This window comes from Crinia signifera, chromosome 4 (genome assembly GCF_055691185.1).
Source record: "Crinia signifera chromosome 4, ASM5569118v1, whole genome shotgun sequence".
Lineage (NCBI taxonomy): Eukaryota > Metazoa > Chordata > Amphibia > Anura > Myobatrachidae > Crinia > Crinia signifera.
The window spans coordinates 124,396,869-124,410,627 of NC_139220.1; the positions used below are offsets into that span (position 1 = coordinate 124,396,869).

Genomic DNA, 13,759 nt, shown 5'->3' on the forward strand with positions numbered 1-13,759 from the left:
CAGGTCCCTCCATAGAATGCACTCCATTTACTACAATTGTCGGTATTTGTTTCCTAGCATGGCGCCCATCGCATTGTATACCATTACACTAAATAAGGTATACGATGCGATATTATACAATAAAATATCGCTTCGCATCGTATGCCATACAATGGCATACGATGCGATTGTATACGATTTTTGATTGTACAAGCACCCTGATGGTTCCTTACAATGTTAAATGGCCCCATAGTCAATGCCACACCCAGGATCAATGCCAACCCGAAGCGTGGCGAGTGCAGCGAGCCCGGAGGGGCGGCGGTACGCATCCTCTGACCTTTTCATACCCCCACTATCCACTTCAGCGTGGAGTTGATTTTAGATATTGTGGCCAGCGCAGCGAGACCCGCGATGGGACACGGAATACGAGCCCGAAGCGTGGTAAGCGATAGTGGGGGTGGCGTTGCCAATGGGGGTGCATTTAACATTAAAAGCACCCATCAGGCTGCTTGTACAATTACAAATCGGATCGCATCGCAGGCCGCTATATTGCATGCGATGCGATTGTATGAGATGTAATACAATCAAAATCGGGGGCGCCATGCTAGGAAACAAGTACCCAACGTGTTTCCTATCCTGCAACCAGGTTCTTATCCATTTAATTGTTTTATAATCCAATCCCACACTTTTAAGTTTATTTAGCAGTCTGCGATGTGGGACAGTGTCAAATGCCTTAGTAAAGTCTAGATATGCCACATTTACTATTATCTTAACAGCACCAAAGGGATTCTTAGATTTATCAGGAAAGCATAGTTGGTAGTATATTTCTGTATATAGTATATAACAGACTTTAAAGCAGCATCTCTGCCCTTTTACATTCAATACCTACGAAGCATTAAAATGAAAAATCATATTAATATAAAATCCCATTATTTATAGAGAGCAAAACTAATCCTGTAATTGTTAAAGACAATCAAATATGTTGCAAATATTTTGTTCCTTATAGATATATAGCATTCAGTGGAGATGTGAACTGGTGCTGGGACAGCATGTCTGCTTCTAGCACCAGAAGATAAGCATGGGGATAGGGAGCTGCATCCCCAGTGGGATACAGCTCCAACCAGTGCAGGGATCCATCGTTGCGGCAGTTGTCTGAAGTCAAGACTATCGAGGAGATCAAAGAAAAAGATGCTTCGGGCTGACTGAAGGAAGAAAAGAAGAAGCGGAGCTGCTTGCCAGGAAGAGCCAGCGGCAACAGAAAGTTGAAAGCCGGAGAGGTTAACTGGGGTGGAAAGCAAAGGAGCTAACAAAGCTCTGCCATGTAATCTCTTCCAATGGTACAGGTAGGCCCTCATAAGGCCTACCTGTTACATACCCCCTACCTAGACCAACAGGGATTGGGCATAAGGCCTGTGGTGAACATTTAGGCATTAATCCTTTGGCCCAATAGGCAGGCCCTTGGCCCAGGAAGATGTAGTCAGGTACTATGTGCGTGGGCACTTAAAGGCACTATGCCTATGGGTTGAAAGGAAATCAGCCCCCACAGGTCTCCACAAGTGGTTTTGGGCACAAGGCCCAAGTCACCTTACCACAGCTACAGTTCAGGCCTTCAACCTGTAGACTAGAAGGGGGTACTAAGCCCCGTAGTGTGTATGCTATAGGTAAATAAGGGTGATCTGGGCACTAGGCCCTGGTCACTCCAATTGGCACCAGTTAGGCAGGCCCACAGGCCTGAGATCACCATTTATAAGGTGACCCTGGCCACTAGGCCTCTAGGCAGGTGCTAGGCCCAGTAACTCAAGAGAACCCCTTGGTGTACATGCTGTAAAAAGTAAACAGCCTGTGCAGCTGTCACCTTTCTCCTTTAAATTACTATAGTCCACCAGTAGTAGCGGTAATGCCCATCTCGAGCTAAGTAGGGGGTGATAATAGCAGCATGTAAGTAAGGATTTAAAGTGACAGAACCATGTCTTATTTTTGTACTGTGATCTTTTGTACTGGTGAGTATCAATTTTGTCCATTTGTCTCAGTGTCTGTTCCTATCTACCTTCTCTCTGTGCCGATAGTGAACCGTGATGCAAGGTGACGTTTTTACCTGGTGCACAAAAACTAATAGGTGACAATATGGCGAGTGAGGCCAAGAGTTCTGAGGATGATCATCACTTAAACCTGGAGTCCCCATTTGGAAACATGTATTGGGATTGTGGGTGATTCGGTCTGTAGTCAGGAAGGACTGCACTTACCTCATGTCCTTCCTCTTAGATTATAGTGTCTGGGTCCAGTCTGTGATAAAAGTGATAAAATGGAGAGTGATAAACAGTCAGCCAATCAGCTCCTACATGCCATGTCACAGACTGTGTTTGAAAAATGTCAGACAGGAGCTGATTGGCTGGATGTTTATCACTCTCCATTTTATCACTTTTGAAGCTTAGAGAATCTGGCCCTAGGGGAGAACTTGACTTGTCGAGTAAGGAAAACTTGACCTGTTGAGCTAAATTTTCAGTCAAGCAAAATGAGAAAAACAAATGCAAATGCTCGACAATTCGGACTGTTACTGGTGGGATTGAAATTACAGTTTGAATAGGCGAGAACTTGACTTGTCAAGCTAAATTTTCATGTCGAGCAAAACGAGAAAAACAAATGCTCGTCAATTCGGACTGTTACTGGTGGGATTGAATACCCCCCTAAGTCTCCCATAGCCGGGAATGCTTTCAACCAGAAGTATTTTGGATTTCAGATTTCTTCCTATATTGGAATATCTGTGTACCAGTCTTAAACTTGGGTATAAGGCTCATGTTTACTCTAAACACGAAATGCGTAAATGGTTCATATACATCTTACACACATAGCCTGAAGATAATTTTATACATTTTAAATAATTGTGTGCATGAAAAAAGTTTGTGTAAAGTGCAAAGTTATAACTATCTCTCACACTCAATAAAGTATCTTGGACATGGGAGACTCAACCTGTATCTATTTAAATTTTCATAATATACAGATGAAGCCATGCTCGTCTTAGCATCTCTCAGCACAAATGAGGCGTGCGTGCGCATGAGTCGCTCGTGTGCCCCTATCTCGGTGAGTGACGCACAGAGACGGGTTGTTTCAGTGCGCAGGATCTACAGATGAGTACGTCCACATCTGTAATACCAAATATCAACATACTGTGATCTATAAAGTTTTTAAAAACAACACAATAAATATGTTATCTACTGGACTTTTAAAAACACAATTGTAATACTCATACTAATCTTTATGCAAAGACAATCTGGAGACTGTTAAGTATTCAAGCTGTAGGAATATAAATCTAAAGGCTGGATTTTCTCTACCACCAGGTCAAAGGGTGAGAAAAACATTTCTGTCATGACTTGCACTGGTTTCTTTTTTCCGCTGATTTTTTTCTCTTATCAGGAAACTGCCTCTGTTGTTTATGTCTACAAAACATGCTGGATCACTGTACTCCATCCACACAAGCAACACAGTTGTGCCATTTCATTATTAAAAATCTCCGGAATACAGATTGCCAAAATCGAGAGCAACATGTAAAGTAGTTCTGGAAGTACTTGTGATGCATCAGAGTGGGATACAGGAAAAAGGTGGGGTGGAAAATATTGCTGAACAAAACATGGGATGAAAGGATCAAATCCTGAATCACCTTCTTAACCTAAATATTATGGGAAATTGAAATGAACGCCATTCTTTATTCATTAATGTACAAAAACATGGAAACAGCATCAGAATACTTTGCTACTTGAAAGTTAAGCTGGCCATACATCTACAGATTTATTGGCCCCTATTCAGATCTGATTGCAGTACAAATTTGTTCTCAAAATAGGCAAAACCATGTGCAGTGAATTGGAGAAAAGGGGTTTTTAATTCCGCACTGAGGGCCTTATTTTGGTTCATTCTTTCTGACAAAATCCTTCTTAGATGGACAAAACCATGTGTAATTTTGTTTCTGTGCAGGGAAAATACTGACTGCTTTATTTTTACACTGCAATATAGATCTCACTTTGAAGTAAAACCCCACCTAAATCTAATTCTCTCTGCACATGTTACATCTGCCCCACCTGCAGTGCACATGGTTTTGCCCATCTAAGAAGGATTTTGTCAGAAAGAATGAACCAAAATAAGGCCCTGAGTGCTCTTATTTGTTAGTCTTCCTATTTTCACTTTCGTTTTCCTATATTGTTTTCAATATTAAAGAGAATATTTTCTCAAATTCTTTATGCATTTTTTAAGAATGCGGTGCGTCCCCTCTCCTATTAATACAATTTAATATAGAGAGAGAGAAAAAGAATCGGAGATTGTTGGGGTGCACTCTGAAAGTGTATTATAGGAGACGTCCCACTGAAAAAATATCACTCTAAAATGTAACCTTTATTGTTATATTTAAAAAAGAGGTGTATAATTTACATCCTCTCTCATAAGAAAATAATGAAGATGTGCAAAAAAAAAGGAAGGAAAAAAAAAAGGAAGGAAAAAAAAGAAAAAAAAAAAAGGAAAAAAAAAAAGGAAAAATAAAGGAGTGCAAAAAGATTTTGTATCTGTGCAGGGTAAATACTGTCCGCATTATTTTTACACTGCAATTCAGATTTCAGTTTCAATACATCCCACCCAAATGTAACTCTCTCTGCACATGTTACATCTGCCCCACCTGCAGTGCACATGGTTTTGCCCATTTTGAGAAAAATTTTGTACTGCGATCAGATCTGAATAAGGGCCATTGTCTGATCTGGCTGGTTGGAACAAAAACCTGGGGCCAAATGTAATAGGGTGAGAGTTTCAGAAAGTGAGAGATTTTGGGAGAGTTTTCCCCCTATTTTAAAGCAGCAATCAATTACATGGCAACATCAACCTGGTTTTGCAGTGTAATTGATTGCTGCTTTAAAAAAAGGGGGAAAACTCTCCCAAAATCTCTCACTTTCTGAAACTCTCACCCTATTACATTTGGCCCCTGGAATTGGATGAGAGCGAATGACAGTTGACCATTTGCATTGAAATGCTGGAAAACTGCCAAAAACTGTCACTCAGCTATTACCAGGTCAATCTGTAGATGTATGGCCAGCATTGGTCACTCATATTTACTCATCCATTGTGCTACAGATTAGAAACAACATAATACAAATAATATTTGACATTTTGATTTGTATCACAGACAGGCACCGGAGCGCCCCAGGCGAGTCGGGGTGGGGGCGCCCCGGTGCCGGGGGGAGGGAGGGGGGGGGGTGGTACCTGTGTAAAAAAATTGCTGCCCCGGCGTCCCTGCAGTGCTGGGGCGGTCAGGGGTGTCCGTGCCGTAGGGGTACCTGCGGCGCCGTCATGTGTATAAAGCTGGCTGCGGCCGGCGGGGTCCCTGTAGTGAATAGCAAAAAACTAGCGCTTCTCGCGTCGCCGCGCGCATAGCGCTAGTTATTTGCTATTCACTACAGGGACCCCGCCGGCCGCAGACAGCTTTATACACATGACGGCGCCGCAGGTACCACTACGGCACGGACACCCCTGACCGCCCCAGCACTGCAGGGACGCCGGGGCAGCAATTTTTTTACACAGTTCGCTGGGGGTGAGGGGCGAACTGCCGCCCTCCAGGTGCCGGCGCCCTAGGCAAATGCCTAGAGCTGCCTAGTGGTGGCGCCGTCCCTGATCACAGAGGCAGCAAAGCACCATGCCAATTGTACTACAGACACTGGGCTGTAACTAACTGCACAGGGATCTGTTATAAACAGTTTCAAAGTCACAGATGAAGCACAATGGAACTTGGCGTGAGAAGAAGTTGCGGCCACTGCATTGCAGCACTTCCTACATACATTCAGACTCATACTGGTCATACCGTACTTGCCTACTCTCTCTATGCAAATAAGCTTCAGTCACTTCATTTTCCACATGAGGATGTAGGGCCTAATGACAATTAGCCCAACCCTGTCCCCGTTGACGCCCACCTGTTTCTTTCTCCCGGAGAGGAAATCATTAATGTAATGAAACAAATACACAAATGTTGCACATCAAATTGATCGGTGAAATCAAACAAAGCAGTTTTGTTGCACCCTGTTTTATGTGAATTACATACACATTTTGAGTAAGAAAGACACTCAATGCGGCTTATTCTCCCAGGATCTATTGTGCAAAAAGTAGCTATTTGGCGCAAATGAAACCACTGTTTAAGAGGACACATCTTTATATTTATTTAATTATTAGGGCCTGATGTATCAAGATTAAAATAGTTATAAAGTGGAGAGTGATAAATAACCAGCCAGTCAGCTCCTACCTGTCATTTTTCAAACCCAGCCAGTAACGTGACAGTTAGGAGCTGATTGGCTGGTTGTTTATTACTCTCCATGGCCCTTATTCTAATTCGGACGGTACGGCCCGCGTGCGGCCGTACCGCCGATGTTTTTCTTCTGCACATGCGCAGAGGTCAATCTGCGCATGTGCAGCCCCCTTCGCCGCAGACGTATTTCGTCCGCCGCAAAGGGGGCGTATAGGGGCGTGAGAGGCTTCATGCCCTCATTTCCCTATGTGTACGCCCCGCGTTTCATGGGCGTTCCCATGCAAACGCGGGGCGTATGCATGGTAATGAGGGCATGACGCAACTCATGGGGGCGGAAAGCTGACGTCGCCGGATGTCAGCTTTCAGCCCCCATACAAGCTACCACACGGACGATTGTCCGTGTGGTCTCAGCTTGCGGGAGCTGCCGGGGCGTGCGGACCTGCCTTCGATGGTCGACGACCATCGAATGCAGGGGGCAGCTCCCACCATGGTGGAGGCGTACGCCTCCACCATTTTTATGCGGATCGCCAGCCGTCCGTGTACGGACGGCCGTGGCGATCCGTAGGGTGGGCGGGGATTGGTTTGTGCGGCCGGAGCCCCGTGTGCGGCTCTGGCCGCACCAACCAGAATAAGGGCCCATGTTATTACTTTTTGAAGCTTGATACATCTGACCCTTAGATCTGTCAAAAAGGTCTACCATCATCTTATGCACAAATGTACTGTTTGCTCTTATTATAGTGTCACAGCATTTGCAGTTAATAGTGAAAAACAAATACATTTGAAAGAGTCTTTCTTTCTTTCTTTCTTTCTTTCTTTCTTTCTTTCTTTCTTTCCCTGTTTGAACATACTACTGGTACATTGCTTATATTTTATAATATTCACCTTTCTTTGATAATAATAAAAGCCTCAGAAACGACATCTGTTACAATGTCAACACAAAGGGGCATACATACGTAGAAATGTGTGCTAAGCAATTTTGCTAAGATATTGGCCCTTATTCTGATCTCGGCGGTACGGCCCGCGTGCGGCCGTACCGCCGATGTTTTCACTCTGCACATGCGCAGAGGTCACTCTGCGCATGTGCAGGCGAAATCGCCGCACAAAAAATGTATACGCCGCAAAGGGGGCGTATAGGGGCGTGAGGGGCTTAATAGCCTCATTACCCTATGCATACGCCCAGCGTTTCATGGGCGTTCCCATGCAAACGCGGGGCGTATGCATGGTAATGAGGCTATGACGCCAGTGATGGGGGCGGAAAGCTGACATCGCCGGATGTCAGCTCTCCGCCCCCATACAAGCTTTCACACGGACGATTGTCCGTGTGGTCTAAGCTTGCGGGAGCTGGTGGAGCGTGCGGCCCTGCCTTCGATGGTCGCCGACCATCGAATGCAGGGGGCAGCTCCCACCATGGTGGAGGCGTACGCCCCACCATTTTCATGCGGATCGCCAGCCGTCCGCGTACGGACGGCCGTGGCGATCCGTATTGTAGGCGGGGATTGGTTTGTGCGGCCGGAGCAACGTATGCGGCTCCGGCCGCACAGATCAGAATAAGGGCCATTGTGTCCAGATTGCCCATGGAGAGCACATATACATGCAGTGATTTGTGCTAAGCAATTTTGCTTAAGAAAAACAAAAGGCAGGGTAGTGGTTCAGAATGAGAGATCTTGCTCACTGCAAATCTCTCTGTGTGTACAGAATGAGCGATAGTCACTTGCTAAGCAATTTGACTAGATTTTGACTGCATGCATTGACTAGTTAGCAAGCAATATCTGCACATCGTAAAGCTCGGGGTATACACATGGAACAATCTAGCAGATTGCTTAGAAAAGAGCACAACATTGCACCGTGTGTATGCCCCTAAAGACTGTCCCACCCACAGTTGGCAATGTCCCACGGTGAGGGGGAAGTTGGGATTCCTTCATCTGTTCTGAATCTATTCAAAAAGACAGAAGGGTTGGGGGTATGGCCAGCAACTCAAAGAGTGCTACCCATGCCACCATGATCCCAGACATTCCCATAAAGCCTTTTTGCCGAGACCACACCCCTTTATGGGAACACAGGCGGCAGGCTGTGTGGGAGTCTCAACTTGGCGAGATAAGAAAATAAATATTATTACTTCTCTCATTCGAGGCTGCCATAACTCTGTGTTATCTATAGAAAAGTTTCCAGTTCCGTTAAATATTTCAGAATGTTGACATTTCCACTGAGGGAGAGCTAATATTGCTAATGTTGGGGTTATTAAGCTGAAGGTCCCTCCTTGTAGGATGGGTAATCTGCGAATGAAAGAAACAGATTTCAATTAAACATTTTAGTATTACAAAATTGTTACTTGTGATTTTCATCTGAAATACATCTAAAAGTATGCTAAATAATATTAATTCACATACGAAAGAGCAGACAAGACAAAACCAGGATGCACAAGGCAAACAGAGCATAGCAGCTAAAATCGGGGCAGAACTATGATGCTGGAGACTAGAGGTAATGACTTTATACTCTCGCAGCTATCAGCTCTCTGATAAATATACTAAGGCTTCTAAAAATGAAAATAGGTGCTGTTACCCATAGCAACCAGAGAATCCCAGAAAATGATAGCTGAATCAGATTAGTTGCTCTGGGCAACATCACCTCTTTTTCATTTTTAGAAGCTTTATAAAATTTACCCCTACAGTACTGATGGTGTGTACATACGCTTCGATTTGCTTTAGATTCGATTTTCCATTAGATTTGGCATTAGATCTTTCTATTCAATTTAGCATTAGATCTGTACTTTTGCATTCGATATCGATTTTGATATCGAATTCGATTTACATTCAAGGCACAGTGTACACATTCGATTTACTGGATTAAATTCGATATTTCCTTGCCTGCACAGTCTATTTTTCTTTACAATATAGAGAAAACGGGAGCGTGCATCGAATCGAATGCAGATCAAAAGTGTCCTAAAAACCATTCGATGTGGATACGATTTTGCTTCTATAACGTAAAACGAATAGAAAACAGGGAGAAATCTAAGCGTGTGTACACAGCTTAAGGCTGGTTCCTGAAGACACTGAACACAGGCATAAAATAATTGAGAATGCGATGTGCACACTCCTATAGAGGAGGACAAGATGCCAGAACTGGTCTGGAGCATATGTGGTCAGCTGATTAATGGTGTGTAGTGTTGGAAGAGCAGGATTAAGAGGAGCCCATGGATCTCTGGCAAAGTCCAGCAAGTAGCAGAGGAAACATGAATAGTGCAAACTGTTGCTGTGGGACTAGCAGGGCTGCCGAGAGGGGGGGGATGGGTACTAATTACCTGGGCCTGGGATTGCTGGAGCGGCCCAGTGGGGGCCCTGGTCTGACCTGCTCCCCCCTTCCCCCTCCATCCCTGACAGCATGAGAGGTCATGCTGAGCCTTCTGTCAGCACAGCTACATGCTAGAGGTATGTGCTGCTGCTGCTGCTGCTGACAGGGGGGAGGGGACAATAAACACTCTCCCCTCGACTTTAAAGTGTGTTTTCACCACCCAAAACATGTTGGGGGTGGCCTAATTGTGGGAGGTGGCCACGCCTACTGCAATTAGGCCACACCCCAAAAAATTTACCCGGGCCCGGCATACCTCTTAAATGCCCTGGGGACTAGGTGAACTGCCCTGGGGACTAGGTGAACTATTTGAACTATAGTATCTACTGATGCTGGACAGGCTGAGCTTCTGTGTTAAGGGACAATTAAACTTGTAATCAATCATTTCTATTAATTCTTAGCATATTATGTGACAGGTGAGAATGAAAAGAGTAAGTGACTATGGTCCAGATGTATCAGTCTTCTAAGAGTGATAAAGTGGAAAGTGATAAACAACCAGCCAATCAGCTACCTGTCATTTTTCAAACCTAGCCTGTAACAAGATAGGTAAGAGCTGATTGGCTGGTTGTTTAGCACTCTCCACTTTATCACTTTTTGAAGCTTTGTACATCTGGCCCTATGGGTGAGATGTAATAGGGAGCAAATGTTTATACAAACTCAGAGAGGCTGATTACTCTGCCGCCTACGGGAATAATAATTGGGCCAACTGCCCCAGAACAATTCATATAATTATGACAGCCAATCATAAAGTGGTGCGTGGACCCACCTGGACCGGTGATGCCCACCTTCGTGAGCTGATATACATGCCTAGCCACTTATATGACTAAACTGTCCTTCAACCAATATTTTAAATATAAGCAAAACATAGAACCATTCTGAACCGGCCAACTGCCAGGTTCCTCAAAACCTGCACCGCCACCACAACCAAACCTTAACCTAAAAAGAACAGCAACTCCTAAGCGTAGCTACTGAAAATACAATCAAAAAGCAAGATAGGCCATCAAACATATTGTCCTCACCTATCACTGCTCCTAAACCAATATTTGAACTATAGTATCATTGCCCAGTAATTCAAAATTCAAAATACAGGAACCCAAATTTCCAATAAAGCATACATAATGTTCCGCAGTTCATTGCAAACTATGGGTCTACCAACCCATCCACGTAAAAGCCGTAATTCTGTTAACGAGGTCACATTGAGCTTACCAGGGCCATAAACAACCAATGTATAGATGGTCTATGAGCCCAAAAATGTTAGCGCCCATAACCGCGCTCATGCTAGCATTTTGTATTGACGATAACATTTATAAAAAGGGGATTGTAAAAATTATAACCTGCATGATGAATGAGAAGAGGGGTGGGATGGGTCACCCAGTTTGACTTGAGGCAAAAAAGGCTCCGCCAGCCAATCTTAAAACTGACGGTAACCCCAAAATGTCCTCATGGTCCCCACAAAGGCAAAAGGCGTTTGCGGTGAGCAGCTAAATCCTCAAGGGAGCGCACTGACAGAAGGAGGCCCGCTAAAATGTAGAAACGCACCAGACCTCCGCCTACCCAGTGTCCGGATAACGACTTAAGGGCAACCCGTACCACGGTCACCTAAACAGCAACAATACAAACAGGTGTGCGCAATAGTCGTCCGGTATAAAAACCCGGGTGCCGGATGCCGAGTCCCAAGACTAATCTGATTGAATCCAAATAGGTGAACCATTGACAATATTGAGTTCACCATGGCAAGCAGGACACCAAATCCAAATGAGCCCCAGCCATCACAGCCAGATGAGCCTGGCGCTCCCGGCAGGGACCCATCCAGACCCAGTGCCCCTCCCCCCACCAACTATGTCAGTCCCAGGACCCTGCATCAAGCACCGTAACAATCCAACAGGGCAAATGACGACAAGGCAAGTCAAAACTAGAGTTAGACAGCAGTTCACCCATTCTAAGCGTACCATATAGCGCCAAAACAAAGTCCGCTCTTAAAAGACGGACTACATCTGGAGCAAAGAAAATGCTTTCAGGCAATACACTAAGTCCACCATTCAGTGAATGCCCTCATCCTCGCAGTAAGTGAAGAACCATCACGATCATAAGATGAAACATCCAAATGTACGGCGTCCATCACCCCAGCCACCGACGACTGTTGTTCTTCTTATGTGGACAGCATCTGCAAGAACAGAAAACAGAACAACACATACCTCCATCCCAAAATATCAATCCCGGTAGCATCACCATTGCGCCATAACACTCACATTTCCGCCCATAGAACATGTCTTAGGAAAGACCTAGGGAAATGGTAACGTGCGGCCACGCTAAGCCCCTTAATGTGGTCCAGTGGGTCCCTGCTTCCATGGACCCAGTAACCAAGGCAGTCGTAAACGACAGAGAGAATATCCAGGGAGGGGGCGACCCATAAGGATGTCCAACCAAGACAGTACCTATCTAAGTCTATACGATATTCACATCATATGAACCGGATCACTAAAGCTGCCAAAGCACAAAACATCCAAGGCACAATCATTTTGCTTGTTCGTTAAATTGCAGAGGGTTTAGACAAACTATCCTAACTTCTCAATAAGAATCAACATAAATAGCTGAAACACTAAACGCTGAAAAAGACCATAACCAAAATTTCATGATCAGGGCCTTGCCGATATCCGTATCCAAATCTACCAGAGAGGTTTTCAGGACTCAACTAAGAGTTTTCAGTATACACTCAGCAGGGAATAATTATCTAAGCGCTCCACTGCCCCTAAGCTCCGAGATTGCTCGTCCGATCAAAAAAAAAGTTCCAACGTACGAAAATTGTACCTCATCGGTGAACTATGACCTAACCCACGCTACAAAATACATATACTACAATTTCAATGTCAACGGTATTAATCATAGAACGACTGTGTGTGCTTAGTGCCCGTTACCTCTGCATAAGGACTAGGTGAAGCTACAAGCCTCCCTGTAAAGTGGCGTGAGTAAAGTGCGTTATTTAGAAAGTAACACATATCAGCACCTATCACTCTTTAACTAAATATACTGTACTAAGCAGTAGCGCACGCAGGGGGGGGGGGTTTCTGAGTACCCAGAAACCCCCCTAGGAGACTAAGGGCCCTAGGCTGAAAGCTGAGGGTCCCCTCTTTCCATAGGTACAAGAATTTTCAAAATCGGCCCTTGGGAACCGGAGATATCTGACTTCAAATCAGTGGTCCCTATCCAAGCCTGTTAATTGCTCTTCCCAGTCAGATATTTCAGGTTCTGTCTGACTTAGAGTTTTTCTGAGGGTATATTCTAAAAGCTGGGACTCTCCCCCTTTGAAGGACACTAGTATCTTGTCTCTACTGTTCCCAGACCCAGAGATATCAGCCTTCCAGCAGCTGGATACTGCTCCAGCTCCACACACCTGGTATGTAGTTTTATATACTCATTGGCAGATTGCTCTGCCTCCTGAACTCTGATCCCCTAGTCCCCAATAACATTTGGTAGGTGGGATTCTCTAGTTTTTAATTCCATTAAAATTTAAGAAATCTATTTCTGGGAACTGGAGATATCTGCAGTCAAGCAAGCTGTCCTCCCACCAGAAAATTATGAATAATAAGCCCACTCCACTATACACCCCTCCTATGCATATTAAACATCCTCTACCACCCTGGAAGTTATGTATCAGGGCCCCTTCATTCAGCTCAATGCCCCCTTCTCCCACCATCTGTGCAGTAAAGGGGTAATTAGTGGAAATTACTGATCCAGGCCCTACATGCTAAGCAGTTGATATAATACCCCCGACCACCCACGTGACATCAAAGCTTCCCCTACCGCTGGAGGATCGGTAGGGGCCCCAATACATTGCTATGCCCAGGGGTCTACACTGCTGTTATGTATGAATATATACAGGCTGCTGATCCCACTGGTTCTATGCTTGTTGTGCTATGAATTTACCTGAAGAAGGTCCTTAAAGGGACCGAAACATTGTTAAAACTTTGGATGCCTGAATAAATACTGCTTTACTTAAAGCCCTGGTGAGTGCCTCTTCAACATGTTATATATATATATATATATATATATATATATATATATATATATATATATATATATATATATATATATATATATATATATATATATATATATATAGCAGGGAGTGGGGTTGGAGGCACTCACAGGATTTGTCAGAAATAAACA

At 44.4% G+C, this 13,759-nt stretch overlaps 1 protein-coding gene across 1 annotated transcript in view; it reads right to left on the minus strand.

Annotated features, from left to right (window-relative positions):
* The window catches only part of LOC146072971 (solute carrier family 23 member 1-like), a 176,821-nt gene that overhangs the window by 146,262 nt on the left and 16,800 nt on the right, over positions 1–13,759 (minus strand). Inside the window, exon 4 of the mRNA XM_083180141.1 lies at positions 8,364–8,520. Within this exon, the coding sequence (XP_083036267.1) occupies positions 8,364–8,520 (157 nt within the window). The remainder of the gene's footprint in view (positions 1–8,363; positions 8,521–13,759) is intronic.